Source organism: Neoarius graeffei, chromosome 10 (assembly GCF_027579695.1).
Source record: "Neoarius graeffei isolate fNeoGra1 chromosome 10, fNeoGra1.pri, whole genome shotgun sequence".
In the NCBI taxonomy this organism is placed as follows: Eukaryota; Metazoa; Chordata; class Actinopteri; order Siluriformes; family Ariidae; genus Neoarius; species Neoarius graeffei.
The window spans coordinates 39,534,980-39,560,015 of record NC_083578.1 but is presented as its reverse complement, the minus strand read 5'-3'; the positions used below and the strand labels follow the sequence as shown (position 1 = coordinate 39,560,015).

Here is a 25,036-nt window from a genome sequence, read left to right as displayed (position 1 = left end):
CACTATACCAGAGGGTGTCTTTGGGCATGTGGATATCTTCAGAACCAAGATAGCCTATAACCTGTGAAGTCTGAGCCTTATCAGGCAATGCATGGTGAATTAATGACTCACTTCCTGTTTGCAAGGCATAACGCATAAATTTATTGGTTCGCCATTCCAACATCTTGCGACATATCGTAAATCCCTTCACAATTTAACCTCAGCAACATCTTGACATGAAGTACACCAAATATGGCATGGATCCAACAAACCGCCAAAGAAGAGTTCGTTAAAACGTAACACGTGTCAATATGCACAAAACCAAAAATATCTCACTTCCTCTTGAGTATGGCTGATGCAATGTATAGGCAATTTTGTTCGACTCGGCATTCCACACACACCTACCAAATTTGACACGGATGGGTGAAACTATATACCAGGCAGGAGTCTCCATGACATATGGGGGTGCTATGGAGTTCCGTGGATACACCTGGGGTCAAGTCTCCATGGCTGAGTTTCAGGGCACATGACTGATGTGTCTACCAAATTTTATGAGTTTTCGAATATGTACAAGGTGTCAAATCTGTATTTTTGAACTAGGTGGTGCTATGGAGTTAATGAAGCCCATCTAGACTAATTTACCATATCACCTCAAAGAGTATCATAGGACAAATGTATGTGCAAAATTTCATGAGTTTTTACCCATTGTAAGCCCCTCAAAACAGTGCGGGAAAATTTCAAAATCCCACATTCCATCCAACATGGCTGACTTCCTGTTGGGTGGAGTCAAATACAACGAAGTGAACTTTGTCCTGTATCACAAGAGTATCGATCACACCAAATCTCGTGCCGATCCGAGCAACTTGATTTCAACCATAGCTTGCTCTTGCGAGCGCTATAGAGCTCCAGGACCACACCTAGTCCCTTGCTCAGTGTCACTTTGTAATTTTACACACATTTGATCAGTGTGCCAAAATTTGTGATTTTTGAACATCGCAAGTGCCTCAAAAGTGAGGTTTTCTGTGGAGAAAAAAATAAGAAGAAGAAACATGCTGAAAACATTAGGGCTTTGCAACTATGGTGCACCTCCGTGCTCAGGCCCTAATAAGAAAAAAAAAAAAACATGCTGAAAACAATAGGGCTTTGCACCTACAGTTCAGGCCATAGGCCTGCACCTCGGTGCTCGGGCCCTAATAATAATAAAAAGGAGATTCCTTATGAATACAATAGGGCTTTGCACCTCTGGTGCTAAGGTCCTAATAATAATAATAATAATAATAATAATGAGAAGAAGAAGAAGAGAAAGTAGAAACAGGCTAAAAACAATAGGCCTTTACACTTCCAGTGCAGACCATAGGCCTGCACCTCAGTGCTCGGGCCCTAAAAAACAGGCCGGAAACAATAGGGCTTTGCACGTAGCCTGCACCTCAGTGACCGGGCCCTAATAATAATAATAAGAAAACATGCCGAAAACAATAGGGCTTTGCACCCTATCCCGTTCACGGCTCGATGGACCTTTTGCCTGTTTTCTTGTTTATGACCTTGTCTGCCGATTTGGACTGTTTGCTGTTGTGTGTGTTTCCTGCACTTCTTGTATAGATCGCACTGTATTATAATAAACATTTCTGCACTTACATCCACCTCTCTCGTGCACCTGATAGAAAGGTGTTGCAAGAATCAAAACTGCAGATGTTCATTTTGAAAACAATAAAATTCACAAGGTAAAACTTCAAATAATGTGCTATTGTTTTGAGTGCAATGCAGGTCAAAGACTATTTACAAATCACTGTTTTCAGTTTTAATTTCAGTTTCAACATACTGTCCCAACTTTTTTCTGAGTTGGGGTTGGAGGTATTGTAAAATGTGTTCCTATTAGAAACATGTAAATAAATGACAGTGTATTTCCATATAATGAATAATTTTTCTTTCTGAGTGGCTATGCTTATTTGTCAAACAACATATTTTAGTTGTAATTTTTAGTGGAGAACAGTGCATATCAAGAAAAGTTCCTACCTCCTCTCTGTGACTGGATCTCTTTCTTAGCCTGTTCCAGAATGTTCTTAATTGCATCATCTGATCCAGTTTCTGGAGTTCGGATGCGAGGAGTGATACTCCCTGCACAGAATGTAAGAATAAGACAGAATGGGAGTGAGAGATTTCATACGAAATAGAGGGAGATAAACAGTTAAATAATGATGAAATACATAAACACACACACACCTCAAACAATTAGGATATCATGAATGAGTTCAAATTTTCCATCAGTTATTTAAGAAAAAGTGAAGATTTAATATATTCTAGACTCATTACACATAAACTAAAATGTGTCAAGCATTTTTCTCTTTTAAATTTTCATAACTATGGCCTACAGCGCAAAAAAAGTCAAATAAACATCTGAAAATATTAATTCAAACAGTATGAATACTGTGTATCTCTCAGTCTAGTTCAATACATGCAACAACAATCATGGGGAAGACTGCTGACTTGACAGCTGTCCAGAAAATGATCATCGACATCCTCCACAAGGAGGGTAAGCCACAGAAGGTCATTGGTAAAAAGGCTGGCTGGAAAAGGTGCACAAGCAACAGGGATGACCACAGACCTGGGAGGACTGTCAAGAAAAGTCAGTTCAAGAACTTGGGAGAGCTTCACAAGGAGTGGACTGAGGTTGATGTCAGTGCATCAAGAGCCACCACGCACAGATGTCTTCAGGAAAGGGGCTACAACTGTCGCATTCCTAATAATCAAGCCACTCCTGAACCAGAGACAAATGTCAGAAGTGTCTTACCTGGGCTAAGAAGAGAAAGAACTGCACTGTTGCTCAGTGGTCCAAAGTCCTCTTTTCAGATTAAAGTAAATTTTGCACTTCATTTGGAAATCAAGGTCCTAGAGTCTGGAGGAAGAGTGGAGAAGCACAGATTCCAAGGTGTCTGAAATCCAGTGTGAAGTTTCCACAGTCTGATGATTTGGTGTGCCATGTCATCTGCTAGTATTGGCCCACTGTGTTTCATCAAGTCCAAAGTCAATGTAGCCATCTACTAGGAGAGTTTATAGCAGTTCATAATTTCATTTGCTGATGAGCTTTATGGAGATGACGATTTCCTTTTCCAGCAGGACTTATCTGCCCACAGTGCCAAAACTACGAACAAATGGTTTGCTGGCCATGATAGTACTCTGCTTGATTGGCCAGCCAAGTCATGTGACCTGAACCCCATAGAGAATCTATAGGGTAATGTCAAGAGGAAGATGAGAAACACCCAACCTAAAAGTGCAGATGAGCTGAAGGCCACTCTCAAAGCAACCTGGGGTTCAATAACACCTCAGCAGTGCCACAGGCTGATTGCCTTCCTGCCACACCGCAGTGATACAGTAATTTGTGGTAAAGAAATCCCAATCAAGTATTGAGTGTATAAATGGAAATGCTTGTCAGAAGTTGGACATTTCTTCATTGTAAATCCTTTTTTGATTGATCTTTGGAAATATTCTACTAATTTGAGATACTAGATTTTAGATTTCCATGCACTAGAAGCCATAATCATCAAAATTAAAACAAAAAAGGCTTGAAATATTTCACTTTATGTGTAATTAATTTAGAACATATGAAACTTTACCTTTTTGAATTAAATTACAAAAAGAATGAACTTTTTCATGATATTCTAATTGTTTAAACAATTGTTTAGTATATCTAATGTGTGTGTGTGCGCGCGTGTGTCATATGCATCCATCCATTATCTGTAGCCGCTTATCCTGTTCTCCAGGGTCGCAGGCAAACTGGAGCCTATCCCAGCTGACTATGGGCGAAAGGTGGGGTACACCCTGGACAAGTCGCCAGGTCATTGCAGTGTGTATTTTATACACACACACACACACACACACACACACATATATAAAAAACACACACACACACACACACACACACACACACACACACACACACACACACACAGCGCAACCCCACTATAAAAAACTCCTTGGAGAACATCCTAATAGTTTGTTATACCGAAAAGTTTGTCATACTGAAATGGATTCACTTGTCACAGCAAACACTCACTCTGACATAAAACAAGATCAAACATGTTTCATTTGTATTTACACTTAATTCCCTTACATATTTATGAAGTAAAGAAAATAGCGTCTTGCAAAAGTATTCATCCCCCTTGGTGTTTGTCTTGTTGTGCCGCATTACAAGCTAGAATGAAAATAAAATGGATTGGGGGGGGGGGGGGGGGTTAGCATAATTTGATTTACACAACATGCCTACCACTTTCAAGGTGAAAACTGTTTTATTATGACACACACAATAATTTAAATGGAAAAAAAAAGAAATCTAGAGTGTGCATAGGTATTCACCCCCAAAGTCAATACTTTGTAGAGCCAAGTTTTGCTGCAATTACAGCTGCAAATCTCTTGGGGTATGTCTCTATTAGCTTAGCACATCTAGCCACTGGGATTTTTGCCCATTCCTCAAGGCAAAACTGCTCCAGCTCCTTCAAGTTAGATGGGTTGTGTTGGTGTACAACAATCTTCAAATTATGCCACAGATTCTCAATTGGATTGAGGTCTGGGCTGTGGCTAGGCCATTCCAAGACATTGATTTATTGTGGTCTCATTTTTTTACATCAGAAAAACTTATTTTAACGGGGTATGTACACTTTTTATATCCACTGTGATATATATATATATTTTAGACACACACACAGGGTTAGTCAAAATAATGTTAACACTTAAATGGTAGAAGCCATTTATTCACAAAACATACATCATATGTGCAAGATGATTTACAGGACGGTCTCACCCTGTTCGCCATCGTGTTCAACACACAAAAACCAGCGAGCAACAGTACCATTTAAAGAATAATAAAAATACAAATAATCCATTAGTTTTATAACTAATTTTGACGAATTAATTTTGACATAATTTTGACTAACCCTGTATGTATGTATGTATGTATGTATGTATGTATGTATGTATGTAGTCAAAAGCAACATTGCAGAAACAAAAAAACTAACTTTTTTTTTTGTTATCCTGGGGTCCCAACTTCAAAAAGGACTGGGTCATGGACAAAAAAAAACTTAATTTTATTTTTGTTTTGTTATAACTGCTTCAACAATAAATTGAAATTAAATTGTATTAAGGAAACTAAACTACTGGCATTGTGACCACTGTGACCATCATGTCTTTAATTTAGTGGGAAACCAGAAAAAGAATCTCAAGTTTTGTTGGCTCTGTTCCCCCCCACACACATTTTTCTCCACATCCTGGTCATCTGCCAATTCCCACCCATAAGCCAAATCTTCTACATCATATGACAGCTTCCAACAAAGGAGACTGAAGGCTAACACAAGTTTCTATGTCACAGGGCAGTGTAACAAACTTGGAAAAAATCAGTATTTGCACTCTTCCATGTACATAAGCTCACAGATGCCTACAATTGGCTAATGGGCTAGTGTTACTGTGACTGATAGGTCAGAGGAAGTATGACACCTCTCCTACCCAGAGAGCACGTCCAATATTGCTCCCTTGGCTCCCAGCCATGGATGGCTGTGGCATCATCAGGATTTAAATTCATTCCCTATCTCCTGACTATAAGATGAACACTTCACTTTTGTTTGTGAATGTGCCATTTAAATAAATAAATAAATAAATAAATAAGAGCTGTGCATGGAAGCTGGATACATTTGCAAGTAGAAAGAGAAAGTCTTGGGCTGGTCTGAGACATACCTCTCTGGCGAACCTGGATGGTGCGCAAGGCCAGGATGTTCTGTTCATCAGACAGAAACTGCTTCATCTTGATGAAGGGCTCCTTGCCTTTGACAGTCAGCTTCCTCCATGGTTTGGGCCGAGCCAGAATCTCACTGACAGAGCCTTGGGAGAGGCCCAACACATAGTGCCCAAACACCCTTTGACCAATGTTATGTTTGAGAAGCTGCTCTTTAACCTGATAGGCTATGTCTGCTGTGTCTAGCTGGTCTTCATCCCCACCTCCTGAGCTCCCACACTCTGACTGGTCACTGGCTAAGCCTGTTTCCATCACTGAGGGCCCTGAAGAGCCTGGATTGGCTGAAATGATGGCAGCTTTGGCAGCAAACAGAGCAGTGGGGAAGGCCATGAGTGAGGTGCCATCCTTCTTAAAATGAGGAGAGAGGAGCTGCTTCTGTAGAAGAGGACCTGTAGCATGTTTGTCACTGCAGAAAGGTGATGCAGAGAAAGACCGATGGAGGTCATGGGTTCTGGAGGCCCCATCAGGATTGTGTGGTCCTGGACTGGAGGAGGACTGGCTGTCTATTGGTAACACTCCTGGAGGGGAGGAGTACGAGCTCATAGGGTGCCCCAAATCTCTACTGGAACCATCTGATTGGTCTTCATCTGAATGGACACACACAAGAATTTTTGCTGCATGAAGGAAGTCATTAAGGAAGGTCATACTCACACGTGTGTTGTATGCAGCAGGGGGGTGGTCAAGTATTAGCTGTGGACAGAGAGGAGTTAGGTTGAACTGGCAAGTAACGCATGATGATTCTCATCTGTGTTGGATTACTGGCAATTTATTTATGTGTCCTTTGTGTGTGTTTGCAGAGCGAAGCATGTAACCAGAGAGAGAACCCAATTGTGGATTTCCCCTGACCCACAATTTATGTGTCCTTTGTGTGTTTGTAGAGAGAAGCATGTAACCAGAGAGAGAGAGAGAGAGAGAGAGAGAGAGATGGAGAAAGCTGAGCAACCTAACACTGTATATGTGCATGTATGCCTAGAGTGCAACAAAATTGTTGAAAAGCAAAGTAAGACAAAATAAAACGTGCCTTTGAGTTGTTGCAAGTCCGCCTCCCATTTCTTCTTTTCCCTGAATCCACAATTGTGTTACACTAGTGCTGAAACCTGGGATTTAAGGAAAAAGCACCATCATGGAGTTATTGTACCTGGATGAGATCATCCAGACCCAGATCATCCACTAAACCCAACATCAAGCCCTCATCACGCTGTGCATGGTGCAAGAGCAGTACTTCCTAGCTCTTTCCCAGGCTCAGGCAGAGGATCAGCAGGTGCTCCAGAGCCTGATACAACCAGTGGGTACTGCAGCAGCAACTTCAGCAGCCACCACAGCCCCAACCCACATCACACTCACCAAGATGGATCCACAGGATGACCCTGAAGCATTCGTGGAACTTTTCGAGCATGCCACGTAAATGTGCTTGGCCAGCCTCGATGTAGGCAGTCCATGTATTGCCATTCTTGTTGAAGGAAGCCCAGCTCACAGCCCTATAGCTCCCTGTTACCAACCTGCTGGAGTATCTGGACCTCAAATGGGTTATCATGCAACAGGTCAGCCAAACCCCAGAACATCCTCCTCAGTGCTTCCAAGCACCGACACTCAATAAGATCGGCCACACGTTTGCCTTTGCACAATAGCTCCATGACACCTGCTGAAGGTGGCTGTTGGCTGAGAGCCACAACGGTGATGATGTCATCAACTGAGTGGTGCTGGAGCAGTTCATTGCTCAGCTGCCAAAAGGAATGGTGTTGTGGGTTCTGTATCCCCATCCAGCATCACTGGAAGAGATGATCTGGCTGGCAGAAGACCATTTGGTGGCATTTCCAGGGGCAGGCAAGACCCCCGCCCCTTCTCCCTCTCTCATCCTTACCCTACTTGTCCCTGCCCTCCCCCTGTCCTTGCACCATTGAAATAGTGGCCAATTCCCCTGAAGCTAGCTCCCCAAACCCATGGCCCTCCATGTCTTCCCTCACCCCCTTCTCTTTCCATCTCAATGTCTCCACTAACTACCTCTCTTCCTCCATAGGTGGAACCATCTGTGCCCACCAGGACCAAGGCAAAGCAGGTTTGCAGACACAGTGGGAAAGCTGGGCAGTTCCAGGATCAGTGTTCCCTCATGCAAGGGGAAATTCTGATGCAGAGTATTGACGCACTTCCCCTGCTCGAGCAAACATGTACCATGTGTCAGTGAGTCCACATTACGTCTTGGTGGACTTGGGGTATAAAAAGACCACAGTCCATCAAAGGCTGATTCAAGGTGGGGCATTAGGAAATGCATGGCTGGTGAAGATGAGTTGTGTACATGGGGACATTCAAGAGCATACTGAACCATCTCATGGCATCATTTCTATTGGCTAGGCATTCATGGTGATGTTTGCAGGTGGTGTGCAACATGTACCGGTAAATGTCAGCTGGTGAATCCACTGGCCACCCTGAAAGGCCATTGTACCCTTTAATCAAGATTCCCTTTGAAAGAATTGGGATGGATCTCCTCAAGCCATTAGACTGGACTGCACAAGGGCATTGTTTTGTATTATTCAGGGCTCGACATTAAGGACTGCCCGACTGCCCGGGGCAAGTGAAACATGCCTTCGGGCAAGTGGGATATGTCCCCAACATGCCCAACTGGGCAAGTTGGAATGAGCATACATTACAAACTAGCACCACAAAAATTAGGCTATTTGAGCTTTTATTTCGGTTCCTAAAAGCATCCCTCACTACGTATCTGCCATTATGTCTTGACTGTTTTCTTAGTCTTGGTTTCATTTACTGCTTTGCAAATTATTTTATATACCCCCACTGTTGTAGTATGGTACAAGTACTGTTTATAGACCCCTTGTGCATGACATCATGCATCACATGATAATTACAGCTGGGGTCAGCCTTGCTTGCTTTCATGCAAGCAAGGCTTAATCTGTCTTCAATATGGTTCATTTTTGCACTGTTTTTGCTTGTTCAAACAGAGAAATAGGTAAAAGACATTACTGTCTCCCTGCTACCAAGAAAAAATGTTAACAAATAGAAGCAAATGCTTCAGGAACAACAAGGAAATGAGTGGTTAAAGAATACGAAGAGAGGAGCTAAGCCTGAAAACTCCAGAGAAATTCACGATTGTATTTAAAATGTATTTTCCAAAAACAGAAAGTCGGAAGTGAGTATGGAAGAGTTTGCTTAAGAATCTAATTTTTTTTTCTGCACGCATTCGAATCAGCTCCTTCATGAAAGTGTTTGACTTTCTTACAGGTGAAGCAGCTTCCTTATTTGACACAGAAAACCCAGATTGGTTTCAAACAACTGGGGCATAAAAAAAACTCAACAAGGAGTGACATGCACAATACATCCTGAAAGAACAGAACAGATTAAGAGCAGAGAGAGCTGGAGCTTTGTTTCTGTTATCAGAGGAACACAGTCCTGTGAAATATATATCATCCACCTTTAGGTTTAAAAAAAAACAACAAAAAAAACCCCTGCTGCATCATGACAGACCGGCTGCACTGATTCAGTTACAGGTTGCCAGGTCTGTATAAAACACCCACAACCTACACACTAAAAAATAATTTTAAACTCAAATATTATCCTGTCTGTCATGACGCAGCATGTTTTTTTTTTTTAAACCTAGAGGTGGATTATATTAAAAAAAAAGATATATAAATATTCTCAAACACAGTACTGTTCAAAAGTCTTGGCACCCTATTGTTTTCTTCATACAAACTGTTATCGATTTCTATTTTATGATTTCTACATTGAGTAATGAACCTACAGTCTGAGAGAGTTCTACATAAACACACTGAACTTTACAACAGCTGCATACATGTGAAATGGAAATAAATCGACTAAGGCAGGAAAAACTATTTTGGATAAAATTGTTATTGTTTGTTCCAAGTAAAAGTAAAAAGTAACTAATAACCAAACTTAATTATAAACTTAATCAATAACCAAACTTCAACTCAGTGTGTGATCTTCATTTTATGTTGCAATTCACAACTATTCTATGGGTTTCCTAAAAAAAAAAAAAAAAGTAGTACTCACAAAATATTGGGGAGCAAGTGGAAATTAACCCCCACTTGCCCCCCAGGGCAAGTGGGTTTAAAAGTTAATGTCAAGCCCTGTTATTCCTAGTGGATTATGCAATGTAATACCCAGAAGCCATGCCTTTGCATAACATTTATGCACACATTGTTGTTGAGGCACGCTTCCATGTTACAGTGGATATAAAAAGTCGACACATCCCTATCAAATGGCAAGTTTTGTTGTGATAAAAAATTAAACCAACATAAATCCTGTCAGAACTTATTCCACCTTTATTGCAAAAATTGCAATCTATACCAAAAAAAGGTGAAAACAAATCAGAAACTGTTGAGTAAAAAATGAAAAAAACCACACAAAAACCTGGCTGCATAATTTTGTGCACCTTTTAATAATCAAGGATGTAGCTGTGCTCAGAATCACCAATCACATTCAGTCTCATCTTACATAGTAGTTAATATACACCTAACATCAATTAATCTAGCTCTGATTGACCGCAGATAAAGTTTGACTGCTCCTGTAGAATTATTCTGATATCCTCTTAACTGCATCATACTCCAAAAGCCATGGTCTGCAAAGAGCTTTCAAAACATCAACAGGATCTCATCATTGAAAGGTATCAATCAGGGCAGGGGTAGAAGAAAGTATTCAAAGCATTAAACATCTCATGGAGCGCAGTGTAGACAGTCAGCAACAAGTGGAGAAAATATGGCTCAACAGTGACACTACCAAGATCAGGACATCCGTCCAAGATTGATGAGAAGACAAGGAGAAAACTGATCAGGGAGGCCACCAAGAGGCCTATAGCAACATTAAAGGAGCTGCAGGATTTCCTGGAAAGTAATGGTTGTTCCCAACATGTAACAACAATTAGTCATGTTCTTCATATGTCTGGGTTGTGCAGTACGGTAGCAAGGCAAAAACCTTTACGCACTTCCTGGTTCCTGAGTTGTTTGCGCCGAGTCCTTTTTTCCCGCGAGTGCCGGCGTTAATTACGAATCCTTTAACTTTTTTTCTACAAATAAATTTCCAGTATCCTCTTCATTTTTATTGTACTGTCGCTTTCCTTTTTGTACTTTTCACTTTTGCTTTCCTTTTTCCATTTTTTTCCCCCCTTTCTCTCTTTTTTCGGAAGAACGCCGAGACCGGAAGCTTTCTTTTTCTCTCCTCCTGTGTAAAGACCACAAGCGGAGGCCATCCACATCGGATCTGCTTTAATATAAACAGATCTTCGTTTAAGGTACATGAATCTTTTCATCATGGCACACCTTCAGCCTGTTCAGTGTGCTGAGTGCAGGATGTTTAGTTATTCTTCCTCCGTCACTAGTGATAGTTTTATTAGCTTTATTTGTGATAAGTGCAGATTAGTTAGCTCTCTGACGGAGAAGATTACAGTGCTAGAAGCGCGTGTCCAGGCTTTAGAGCAGGTTAGTGAGCGTGAGAACAGTGTAGTTTCTGTAGGGGAAAGTCTGGATGCCCTAGGTGGAGTTAGTAATCCCCCAACTCCGGCATTAGAGCCCTTACAGCGGGGCGAATGGGTGACGGCTCGGCGGCATAAGCATAGAGCCAAAGCTACCGCTGAGGCTCGCCCACGGGAGCACCACTCCTCTCCGCGTCACGTGCCGAACAGGTTTGCTCTCCTTAGTGATGCACGCACTGAGAAACCTGAAAGAGCTCTGGTTATAGGGGATTCTATCATATGGCATGTGAAATTAGCTCAGCCTTTAGGGGCACCAGCAGCTTTAGTCAGGTGTATACCAGGAGCCAGGGTGCCGGACATAGCAGGTAATCTTAGGGTCCTAGGCAAGCACAGGTTCTCAAAGATAGTTATCCATGCAGGAGCTAATAATATACGCCTTCGTCAGTCTGAGGTTACTAAGAGTAACTTTGTAGAGGTGTTTAAATTAGCGAAGGTGATGTCCGATGCTGTAGTATGCTCTGGCCCCATCCCAATGCGGCGTGGCGATGTAGCTTACAGCAGGTTATGGTCGCTGAACTGCTGGCTGTCTAGGTGGTGCTCTGAAAACAGTGTGGGCTTTATAGATAATTGGGCTAATTTTGAGGGCACTGCTGGCCTGTTAGGGCGGGACGGTATCCATCCCACTCGGGAAGGTGCTGCTCTCATTTCCTGCAGCATAGGTCATAGTCTCAGAACAGGCCTAGTTAATTTCTGACAATCCAGAGCCAAGGCCAGGGAGCAGACGAACAGGCTAAACCGACTGTCTGCTAGCTGCACAGAGTCGTCACTCAGGGTCCACTACATTGAGACTGTGTCTGTTCCCCAAGCTCAACAAAAAGGTAGAAATTTTCAGAGAGTTTGTTCCAGTAACCTAATCAATATAAAATTAGATCATACTGATTGTACAACTGCTGCCAGCACCTTTGATCTAAAGGTGGGGTTATTAAATATTAGATCTCTTACATCTAAAGCGCTAATGGTTAATGAACTCATTACTGATCAGGAGTTTAATGTACTTTGTTTAACTGAAACATGGATTAAGCCAAATGAATATATAGCATTAAATGAAGCGAGTCCTCCTGGATACAGTTATATACACCAGCCTCGTCTAACTGGCAGAGGAGGAGGCGTTGCGGTTATTTATAATGATTATCTAGGTGTAACACAAAAACCTGGTTATAAATTTAATACATTTGAAGTTCTTCATACTCATATAATGTATGTAGCCTCGAAAAATAAGTCTACCCAGTTAATTCCATTGCTTATTATTTACAGGCCCCCGGGGCCATATTCTGAGTTTCTTTCTGAATTTGCAGATTTTATCTCAGATCTGGTTATTTCCTTAGACAAAGCTTTAGTTGTCGGAGATTTTAATATTCACTTTGATAACCCAGAAGACCCTTTAAAAACAGCGTTTGTGTCCATCTTAGATTCAGTAGGGATTAAGCAGAATGTCATAGGACTGACCCATAATGGTGGTCACACCCTTGATCTAATACTAACATTCAGATTAAACGTAGACAATATAGTCATACTTCCACAGTCTGAAGTTATCTCAGATCATTATCTCATCTCATTCAAACTATGTCTGAGTAATAATATATGCACCTCACCACGCTACTGTATTAAACGTATATTCGCGTCAACTACTGCACAGAGCTTTATAAATGATCTCCCAGAGTTGTCAACTTTGATTGGGTCACTGTCAGCCCCTGCAGAACTTGATCAGGCAACTGAATGCTTAGAGTCAACATTCCGCCATACTTTAGATAATGTAGCTCCTCTAAAAAGGAAAATGGTCAGAGACAAAAAATTAGCACCCTCGTATAATGATGACACTCGCACATTAAAACAGACCACTCGAAAATTGGAACGTAAATGGCGTCAAACAAAATTGGTAGTGTTCAAATTAGCTTGGAAGGAGAGCTTCCTGAAATATAGAAAAGCTCTTAGTGCTGCGAGATCAACATATTTTTCCTCCCTAATAGAAGATAACAAAAATAATCCTAGATTCCTATTTAATACTGTAGCAAAATTAACCAGGAATAAGTCCACTATTGACACATGCACACCTGCAGTGTGTAGTAGCAATGACTTCATGAATTTTTTAATGACAAAATTGAGAATATCCGACAAAAAATTCATACTAATTTAAGGTCAGACAATGAAGGTGACCTTGTAGTTAACTATATAACTGTATCAGATCATCAGTTAGAATGTTTTACTCCCCTTAAAGAAACTGAATTACTTTCATTAATCTCTACATCAAAAGCCTCAATTTGCGTACTAGATCCCTTACCTACACATCTATTCAAACAGATAATACCTGGAGTAATTGAACCGCTTCTAAAAATAATAAATTATTCTCTTACGATTGGCTATGTACCCAAATCCTTTAAACTAGCAGTTATCAAACCCCTGAATAAAAAACCTGACCTTGATCCCTGTCAGCTGTCCAATTATCAGCCAATATCAAACCTCCCCTTTATCTCCAAGATCCTTGAAAAAGCTGTGGCACAGCAGTTATACTCATTTACATAGGAATAACATCCATGAAATGTATCAGTCAGGATTTAGACCTCATCATAGCACAGAGACAGCACTGGTTAAAGTAGTAAACGACCTACTGTTGGTGTCTGATCAGGGCTGTGTCTCGCTACTTGTGTTGCTTGACCTTAGTGCAGCATTTGATACCATTGATCATTCCATTCTTCTGGATAGACTAGAAAATGTTGTGGGAGTTAAGGGAATGGCCCTCTCCTGGCTCAGGTCTTATCTAACTGATCGTTATCAGTATGTTGATATAAATGGTGATATTTCTAGACATACCGAGGTAAAGTTTGGTGTTCCACAAGGTTCTGTCTTGGGTCCACTGCTTTTTTCTCTATATGTGTTACCTCTGGGTGATATTATTTGTAAACATTGTATTAGTTTCCACTGTTATGCTGATGACACACAGTTGTATGTCTCTGCAAAACCTGATGAGAGACACCAGCTTAATAGAACTGAGGAATGTGTAAAGGACATTAGACACTGGATGCTTATTAATTTCCTTCTGCTTAACTCTGACAAGACTGAAGTACTTGTGCTAGGACCACATGCAGCTAGAAGTAAGTTTTCTGATTACACAGTGACTCTGGATGGCCTTTCTCTTTCTTCACGTGCAGCAGTAAAAGACCTCGGAGTGATTATTGACACCAGTCTTTCATTCGAAACTCACATTGATAACATCACCCAGATAGCTTTCTTTCATCTCAGAAATATTGCTAAGATAAGAAATTTAATGTCATTGCATGACGCAGAAAAACTAGTCCATGCTTTTGTTACCTCCAGGTTGGATTATTGTAATGCCTTACTGTCTGGATGTTCCAATAAGTGCATAAACAAGCTCCAGTTAGTTCAAAATGCAGCAGCAAGAGTCCTTACTAGAACTAGAAAATATGACCACATCACGCCTGTCTTATCCACACTGCATTGGCTCCCAATCAAATTTCGTATTGATTATAAAATACTACTATTGACCTTTAAAGCACTAAATGGTCTCACACCACAGTACCTGAGTGAACTTCTGCTCCTCTATGACCCGCCACGCCTACTTAGATCAAAAGGTGCAGGCTATCTGCTGGTACCTCGTATAGTGAAGGCTCCATCAGGGGGCAGAGCCTTTTCTTACAAAGCCCCACAGTTATGGAACAGCCTTCCAAGTAATGTTCGGGAATCAGACACAGTCTCAGCATTTAAGTCTAGGCTGAAAACATATCTGTTTAGTCAAGCCTTTTGTTAATGGTGTTTATGAGGTAAAGGTGTAGATCTAGAGGGTCCTCAGACATGGAGTGTTTTGGTAAACTGGGATGTATGGATGCTGTCAGTCCCCACTCGCTTGCTCACTCGAGTTTGTTGACGGTGTAGTGGCTGGCTGCTTTATGTCCCGGGGCTCCCTCATGCCTGTGTTACCTTCTGGCTCTCTCCTTTTAGTTATGCTGTCATAGTTAGTTGCCGGAGTCCCTGCTTGTACTCGGTGCAATATGTATACTGCTCCTACTTATTCAGGTGACATTGGGCATACCTAACAACCTGCGTTTTCTTGCTCTCCCCCCCACCCCAAATCGGTCCCTCTGAGTTACATGGAGTCAACAGGAAATCTTTTGGTGGAGACCTCGACTGGCTATCGTAGCCTGCAGGGAATCGGCCGTCAGACATTCTGTCGCATGTCCCAGACCCGGTGAAATGTAACTGAATTGTCTTGGCCAGCCCTAAGGGTCCCATCTGCATCTCATCATTGCTGAGGAGTGTGCTCCCATCACCCAATCAAGTATCCAGCCAGAGCAGGTCATGATATTTTTTAACCATATTAACATGCCATTGTTGTGTGTTATGCCTGATGTCAAGACTCTTGTCTGTGCGAGCCTACCACACAGATTTAATACTTGTCATTTTTAGGGCATACCTAACAACATGTGTTTTCTTTCTCTCTCCCCCCCCCCCCCAAAATCTGTCCCTCTGAGTTACATGTTGGTCCTGGGATTGAGATACTGGCCTCTTCTGCCCCTCGGACCTGCTTGATCCATCCTGGTGCCCTGTGTCTGGTCGGAGTTTTATTGCATCGCTCCTGTGAAGGACAGCCCCATGAGGACAGTTGAGGATTATACCTGGAGGATGCTCTGGCCTCTTACAGTAATGCTTTTATGGCCGAGGACTACAGTTGACTTGCTAACTTTGGGACTGCAGTTATCATGAACAGTTTTGCACTCAAGTTTCCATCAATGAAGAGTTATAACATCAACGAAACTGACTTAATGTTAAAACTGTTAATATTATAGTCATGCTGTCTGTTGTTGCCCAAATGAGGATGGGTTCCCTTTTGAGTCTGGTTCCTCTCGGGGTTTCTTCCTCATGTCGTCTGAGGGAGTTTTTCCTTGCCACCCTCACCACAGGCTTGCTGATTGGGGATAGATTAGGGATAAAATTAGCTCATGTTTTAAGTCGTTCAAATTCTGTAAAGCTGCTTTGCGACAATGTTTATTGTTAGAAGCGCTATACAAATAAACTTGACTTGACTCACAAAAACATCCAAGCCCAGCTAAACTTTGCACAAAGGTATATCCAGTCTCCCACAAACATGTGGAACAATGTATTATGGTCTGATGAGACCAAGGTTGAACTATTTAGCCATAATTCCAAAAGGTATATTTTTCTATACAAGTATTTTTGGCACAAAAATAACAGCACATAAAAAGAACACCATACCCACAGTGAAGCATGGTGGAGGCAGCATCATGCTTTGAGGCTGCTTTTCTTCAGCTGGAACTGGGGCTTTAGTCAAGATGGATGGAATCACAAATGTCTCCAAATATCAGTCTATTTTGGCACAAAACCTTCAAGCATCTACTAGGAAGCTGAAGTTGAAGAGGAATTTCACCTTTCAGCATGATAATGACCCAAAGCATACATCTAAATCAACTAAGCAGTAGCTTCACCAAAAGAGGATCAATGTTCTGGAATGGCCCAGCCAGAGCCCAGACCTTAATCCAGTTGAAAATCTGTGGGGTGACCTGGAGAGAGCTGTTCACAGATGTCCTCACAATTTGACAGATTTGGTAAATGTTTGTGAGGACTAAGCAAAAACTGCCAAGTCCAGATGTGCCAAACTGATAGACACTTACCCAAAAAGACTGATTGCTGTAATAAAATCAAAAGGTGCCTCAACTAAGTATTAGTTTATGGGTGTGCACACTAATGCAACCAGGTTTTCTTTTTTCCCCTTTTTTGCTAAACAGTTTCTGTTTTCACCTTCTTTGAATAGACTGCAATTTTGCAATCAAAGTGGAATATGTTCTGACAGGATTTATCTTGGTTTCATTTCTTAATCACTAAAACCTGCCATTTTAGCAGGGGTGTGTAGACTTTTATATCCACTGTATCTCCAGAGTCAGGATACTGAAAAATATCCTGATTGATCAAGGCACAATGTTTATGTGACGCACAATTGTGGAACAGTATGAATTATTGTGAATTAAATCTATTTGTACCAGTGTTTACCATTCACAGATGGATGGGCTGGTCAAACGGTTGAAGTGGGATAAATGGCTCAAACCCCAGTAATTTGCAGTTTAAGGTCCCACAAGCCTCCATGGGGTTTCCTCCATTAGAATTATTGTATGGGCACAAGCCTCATGGTGTCTTGGATGTCATTAGAGCAAATTGGGAGGGAGCCCTTCTACTAGTAAAAATGAAATTCAGTACATTCTTGACCTGAGAGCAAAACTCCACATATTAAGTCACCTAATACAGGAGAATTTGCTACAGGCACAAGAACAGCAAACCTGGCTATAAAACAGGTGTTCAGCTAAGGGAATTTGCACCACAAGATAAAGTGCTCATGTTACTATAATGCCGAGCTCTAAATTACTCGCAAAGTGGCAAGGACCCTCTGAGGTTACACAGGGAGCTGGGGAAGTCAACTATGAGGTCAGGCAAATGGACTGAGGCAATGCACGTCAGATATATCACCTCAATTTTCTGAAACTGTGGACAGTGACGGTTCCTGTGCCTCTGGCAATAGTGGTTCCTGAGAGGCAGGAGCTGGGACCAGAGGGAAGTCCAAAAAGTGCAGCCCAATTCACCCTGGTGCCCTGTAGAGGCCACCTCTCACCCTCCGAGAGGTGGTTGCCTGGTTGCAGGATGAAAGTTCCAATGTGTTTTCACCTCTACCCAGTTGAACGGACCCCATAGAACACCATGTTGAGGCTCCTCTGGGGTGGTTGTACACAGCTGTCCATATTGCTTACCTGAACACAAAAAATGCATTTTGAAATGAACTCAAGGCTATTCTTAATGTGGGAGTAACTGAGGATTTCCACAGTGATTGGAGCAGCACAGTAGTCCTGGTGCCCAAGACCAATGGGTTGGTCCGGTTCAGTGTAGACTTTAGAAAAGTCAACGCAGTGTCTAAATTTAGTGCATATCCAATGCTTCACATTGATGAACTGCTCAGTCTGTTAGGCATTGCTCAATTTTATTTGACACTGGATTGACCAAGACCCTGGCATATTTCCATAAGTCCAATATTCTGAGAAAAAAATTGCCTTTTCCACTCCATTTGGGTTACACCAAAGTGACCAAAGAAGTGTGTCACCCTTCCATTTGGGTTGTTCAGAGCCCCAGTAATGTTTCAGTGACTAACAGACAGAATCCTCCATCTGTACAATGCATATACAGATGTCTATTTAGATGACGCAATCATTTATAGTAATGACGGCAGCATCATTTACAATATCTGAGGGCTCTCCGGAGATCCTTGAGACATCCAGGACTCACAGCAAACCCAAAGAAGTGTGCAACCAGCTGGGTGGAAATACCGTATCTGGGCTTTCATTTGGGTCATGGGCAGGTGTGTCCCCAAATTGATAAGGCAGCAGCAATTGCAACCTGCCTGAGACCCAAGACCAAAAAGGGGGTGAAGTAGTTCATGGGACTGGCTGGCTATTACAGAAGGTTTGTATGTAATTTTTTGGACATCAGCAGCATGCTAAATGATCTCAATAAAAAGGGAGTATTCAATCTGGTCCAGTGGACAGAGACATGTGAACTTGCTTTCACCCAGTTAAAAACGGTTTTGTGTGGGGGCCTGTTGTTGCTTTCACCTGAATTTTTTGTCCCTTTTGTTCTGTAGACTGAAACATTGGACAAAAGGCTGGGGGCTGTTTTGTCCCAGGTGGTGAAGGGGGAGGAGTGCCCCATGCAAGCCCCATGCATCAGTCACAAGCTCTGCATGCGAGAGACAGCAATCAGCTGTAGGCTAGATGGCTTCTGACCTGAGTAGTGTGGTTAGGGTATGTGGCAGCAAGGGCATGGTTGAGCATCAGCTGTGGATGGAGTGGAGGCAGGTTGAACTGGCAGGTAACATGGGATGAGTCTCACTTGTGTCGACTTACCAGCAATTTATGTACATGTGTCATTTGTCTGGTGATTACACAGAGAAGCTAGTAACCAGACAGAGCTAGCTGAGCAACTCAGCACCAAGTGTGTGCATGTGTGTGCCTAGAGTAAAATAAAATCACTAAAAAGCAAAAGTAAGGCAAAACAAAAAGTACCTTTGAGTGGTGGCAAGCCTGCCTCCCATTTCCTCCTTTCCTCTGAATCACAAAAGTGTTACAATCAACCAAGTTGAAATACTGAAAATGTATTTAAAAGAATTTTCTTACCTGGACTCTGTAGGACTCTGGCTTTGTCCATCAGAAATTTGTTGGTGTGTAGGAAAGTTTGTTTGTCAAGCAACAAGACCTCTGCAACTTTGCCAGAGTCCTGTACACATATGCAACCAAACACACACACACACATGCACCAAAAAATATTAAATTCAGATTAATCAATGCGAGTGGATGTACATTTCCATTATTGATGAGGGCTAGCTTGGTATTTACGTGCTCTTGACGGAGTTTACTCATTGACAGAACCAAACTATGAAAAGAAAAACAAGGGGGCTTTTTTGTGGAAAAATAAACTCATGTATCTTATTTTTGGTAGTGGCAAACACGTCAATACAAATGCAGCTAAAAAAATTTGAATATTGTGAAAGTTTTTTTTTTGTAATTTAATTCTAAAAGGTAAACTTTCCTATATTCACTACACAAAGTGAAATATTTCAAGCCTGTTTTGGTGGGCTTTTTTTTTTTTATAATGATGATGAATATGGCTTATAGCTCATTCAAATCAGAAATCCAGTATCTCAAATTATTAGAATATTTCCTAAGAGCAATTAAAAAAGGATTTACAATACAGAAATGCCCAACTTCTGAAAAGTAATGTTAATTTATGCACTCAATACTTGGTTGGGGCTCCTTTACCAAAGTCAAGTCAAACTTTATTGTCATTCAGACCATACAACAAACAGTGCACGGCTAAAAGAAATTACGTTTCCCCACACTCCAATGTGCTTGTATACGCAATAAACATGTTACAGTAAATGCACACAAGACAACAATAAGTAAACATATTAGACAGCTAGACAGACTTGCATATTGCACTATAAACACAGATGTAGACCAATAGACAGTGACAGTAGGGCCACAAACAAACGTTGCACAAGAGAACATATTGCACAAAAAAAAAAAAATGGATGAGAACCATAACACTGGTGGGTGATGATAAAGTGCATAGTGATGGCATTGAATTATTGCACAGGATAACAAGATATTGCACTTTTGCAAGGCACTGTATTTGTATTAATTTAAAAATCCAGATGAGAGGTGCACAAAACAAGTCTTTCAGTAGGTTTAAGGTTTTTTTTTTTTTTAATTCAAAAAAAGATATTGTACAGATATTGCAAAGATATTGCACAGGATGACAGCGTATTATACCAGATAGCAGCATTTCAACAATCTGTACGTGCATTAAGGGGATCATCAGTTGTAACAGTCTGTGTATGTTAGTGGGTCCAACAGTCCTGAGTGGAATATGTTCTGACAGTCATGTTCATGTGAACTTTTTTTTTTGTTTGTTTGTTTTTACCATGAATAACTGCATCAATGCATTGTGGCAAGGAGGCAATCAGCTGCTGAGGTGATACTGAAGCCCAGGTTGCTTTGATAGTGGACTTCAGCTGGCCTGTATTTTTGGGTCGGGTGTTTCTCATCTTCCTCTTGACATTACCCCATGGATTCTCTACGGGGTTCAGGTCAGGCGAGTTGGCTGGCCAATCAAGCAGAGTAATATCATAGTCAGCAAACCATTTACGGTAGTAGTAGTTTTGGAACCGTAGGCAGGTGATAAGTCCTGCTGTAAAAGGAAACTGGCATCTCCATAAAGCTTGTCAGCAGATGGAAGCATGACGTGCTCTAAAATCTCCTGGTAGACTCCTGTGTTGACTTTGGACTTGAAACACAGTGGACCAACAACAGCAGATGACCTGGCACTCCAAATCATCACAGACTGCAGTAACTTCATACTGGACTTCAAACACTTTGGTTTTTGTGCCTCTCCACCCTTCCTCCAGACTCTAGGACCTTAGTTTCCAAATGAAATGTGAAATTTATTTTTTCATCTGAAAAGAGGACTTTGGATCACTGAGCAACAATCTAGTTCTTTCTCTTCTTAGCCCAGGTAAGACATTGTCTCTGGTTCAGGAGTGGCTTGATATTAGGAATGTGACAGTTGTAGCCCCTTTCCTGAAGACGGCTGTGCATGGTGGCTCTTGATGCACTGACACCAGCCTCAGTCCACTCCTTGTGAAGCTCTCCCATGTTCTTGAATCAACTTTTCTGGACAATCCTCTTAAGGCTGTGGTCATCACCCTTGCTTGTGCACCTTTTCCAGCCAGCCTTTTCAGCAATGACCTTCTGTGGCTTACACTCCTTGTGGAGGATGTCGATCATCATCTACTGGATAACTGTCAGGTCAGCAGTCTTCCCCATGATTGTAGTTGAGTGTACTGAACTAGACTGAGAGATATGCGGTATTTATACTGTTTAAATAGTAATTTGCTCAAACTCAATGAAGTATTCTAATAATTTGAGATTTTTTTTTTACATTTTTTGCACTGTCAATTTTAAAAATTTAAATAGACAAAATGCTTGAAACATTTTAGTTTACATATAATGAGTCTTAGAATATATCTCTATCTCTAGCCGCTTTATCCTGTTCTACAGGGTCGCAGGCAAGCTGGAGCCTATCCCAGCTGACTACGGGTGAAAGGCAGGGTACACCCTGGACAAATTTTCATTTTCTGAAATAACTGATGAAAAATATTTAACTTTTTCATGATGTTCTAATTTTTTGAGATGCACCTGTATGCCGTATGACTCAGAAAGGAATGAAACATCAGCAAGGAAAGCTCACAAATCTTAAAGCTATTTTTCTCACCTGGGAAGAGCTCCCATTTGCTGATGTCAGTTTCATTGCTTTAAGAATGCTGTAGGGGGGGGAAAAGGAAGTCAAGACTGTCCTACTTAGCAAAGAGACACAGGCAATATTGATGCATACACTCTATTGAAAAGAAACTTTAAAAAAATGACCTGAGTTCAGTTTTGATTTCTTCATAGTCCAACTGAGACTGCAGTTTAACCTCTAATTTCTGCAAAAAACACAGGCAGTGTATGCCACAGATGACATGAGATTAAGGAGGTATTCTTTTTTAGTTATAGCAATAAAATCATATGATTTTACTGTTTTACCCTTTCCATCTAACCTTCATATCAAGACCAACTAGCTGGTAAAATAAAAGATACAACGTTTTGCATATGTCACCACTCTAACTTCAATTCCACCACCAGTATTTACACTATCCCCAAACCAATATCATCCCTGCAGTACATGGAGTTATGCAGTAAATGGTGTTACCAGGGTAGCGTCCAGGTGTCTAGCTGGAAAACTGGTTTACATCATCTACATGTTGAAACTTTTCTGACCCACTTACTTCAATAGCCTCTGTCTTATCTGCTAGCTGGTGTTCAAGATCTGCTAGCTGACTTGCTGAGGAGTCCTGCACTTCCTGGAGAGTGAACTGCAACCTCTGGACATTCTCAAGCAGGCGGAGAATCTCTCTATCTTTGGAGAAGAGCACGGTTTCCAGCTGTGATGGTGGGCCATTGTCCTTCTCATCCCTCAATCCTTTCCCCTGAGATGGGCACCACAGCAGAGCAGCAAAGCAGTGAGGGAGAAGAAAAAAACATGAAAATCCTTTTTTAACTTCAAACTTCTGGCTCCACCATCTTCTCTGCTTCCCTATAATCATAATATTTCAAAGTGTTGCTCATGTGGAGCCAGAAGCACAAAGGATTTGATTTGTGGTACCACCAGTATGGATAAGTAACTTTTTTTATATACATGAGTGTGATTCGAGAGCCTTGGGGTGACTTTGTGGTGAATTGAGTCTTTTCTCTTTAATCTTAAAAGTTTTGGTGAGAAAAGGGAATCATTTGTACCTCACTGGAACCCTCATCACTCCCTTTAGAAATTTTGCAATTGCTGGTTAGCTGATCCCTCAGTTGCTCCACCTCCCTCTGGGACAAATCTGCTCTCTGCCATCAAACACACACAATTTTGCTTTACAAAGACCTGTTATCACCGGTGTAGTGAAAGAACAATAAAATTGTACAAACTATAACAGTAAAACCACAATGCTCTTGAACATGTAAGTTTCTTAATCTAATGTTGATACCAAGCACATATACAGTAAAGGTAAAGTAATGAGTAGAACAAAATCTCAAAAGTCAGTCGAGAGTATTTCATACAGGGAGAACCTGAAATTGAGAATCTCTCTCCCACTCATTCCCTTTCTACTCCATTCTGCTGAAGTGGATGTTTACTTGCAGGCACTTTCTTTCCCAAACTGTTTCCCTGCACAATCACATTCAGCCTGCTAATTAATGACTCATTATCCAAACATTTATCTCAAAGCTGCTGGTGAACGGAGAGACAGAAAGCATGGAAAATCATAGCAGAGAGAAAAGGAAAAATGGAAGCAATCAGTACGATAACTAACAGACTCATCATGCTTCCCTCTCAGCAGCCATCACGCTATGCTGTCTCATGGACCTCTGCTACCTGCAGACGGCTAATCATGAAGCCCCCAAAAAAGCGAAGAGTAGAAGGTGGGTGGTAAGAGGAAGAGAGGCCACAGAGGCATCTAATTAATCCTGAGGCTTGATTACAAAAGGTGATTACCTTAACAAATGCAGGATCCTCAAAATTAGTGATAGAATGGAAAGCCCTCTGCTCACCTGGTTGGCCTTCTCCAGGTTTGTCTTGAGCTGGGCTAGTTCCTCTGCTCTGGAAGACACAATACACACTGCCATTTAAAATACTCAGGAAGGTAAAATGAATATTGACAATCAGAATGACTTCTGACCAAACCATCATTGATATTTTATATAATTAGATACACAAACTCAAAACTGCCTTAATCACATTATCTATATTTTGCGTTCCTAACACTTCAGCAAACAACAGCCAAATTATAAACTCCCAGAAAGATGTTATGAGTATTAGAAAGTCTGTGAAATTTGAAAAAAGGAAGAGACAAGGCATCCTATGATTAAAACCCAATGAGTCACATATATCGCATATTATTTGACATCATATCTCAACATGCCTGCACACTCCCAACAATCAGAGCACTCATTTGAATAGCGTCTCGGGGAGATTATTCATAAGGTTTGTTTGAAGTTCAACAGTTTCCTCTCAATCATCAGGGAGCTGATTTTCAAAAGGTGGAGAATCTGAATAATGAGCAAGGCTGAAAGTTTGATTAAATACATGAATTTCTGAGGTTCTCCTAAACAAAGATCCTCTCTATATTCGATTGTATTTGCTGCAAATGGAAGTGCATTGAGTTGTTGTACAGTCCTATGAGGACACTGTCACATTAAATCACAATTAAGTATGACTTTATCCTTCAGTTTCTGAGTAAATAAGTGTCTGTATTAATGAAAATTAGAATGCATTTGTGCAAGACCACAGAGGTATTCTTCACAGAAGACTCCATACTACAGTTGTGCTCATAGGTTTACATACCCTGGCAGAATTTTTGCTTTCTTGGCCTTTTTTCAGAGAATATGAATGATAACACAACTTTTTTCCCCACTAATGGTTAGTGGTTGGGTGAAGCCATTTATTGATAAACAACTGTGTTTTCTATTTTTAAATCATAATGACAACAAAAAACATCCAAATGACCCTGATCAAAAGTTTACATACCCCAGTTCTTAATACCGTGTATTGCCCCCTCTAACATCAATGACAGCCTGAAGTCTTTTGTGGTAGTTGTGGATGAGGCTCTTTATTTTCTCAGATGGTAAAGCTGC

General features: G+C 41.2%; 1 protein-coding gene across 1 annotated transcript in view; it reads right to left on the bottom strand.

Annotated features, from left to right (window-relative positions):
* cux2b (cut-like homeobox 2b) overlaps nt 1-25,036 on the bottom strand; it is a 643,825-nt gene that overhangs the window by 28,317 nt on the left and 590,472 nt on the right. Inside the window, exons 9-16 of the mRNA XM_060931785.1 lie at nt 23,954-24,002; nt 23,156-23,251; nt 22,648-22,848; nt 22,247-22,305; nt 22,095-22,143; nt 19,439-19,538; nt 5,701-6,345; nt 1,993-2,094 (exon numbers count right to left, since the gene is read on the bottom strand). Of these exons, the coding sequence (XP_060787768.1) occupies nt 1,993-2,094; nt 5,701-6,345; nt 19,439-19,538; nt 22,095-22,143; nt 22,247-22,305; nt 22,648-22,848; nt 23,156-23,251; nt 23,954-24,002 (1,301 nt within the window). The remainder of the gene's footprint in view (nt 1-1,992; nt 2,095-5,700; nt 6,346-19,438; nt 19,539-22,094; nt 22,144-22,246; nt 22,306-22,647; nt 22,849-23,155; nt 23,252-23,953; nt 24,003-25,036) is intronic.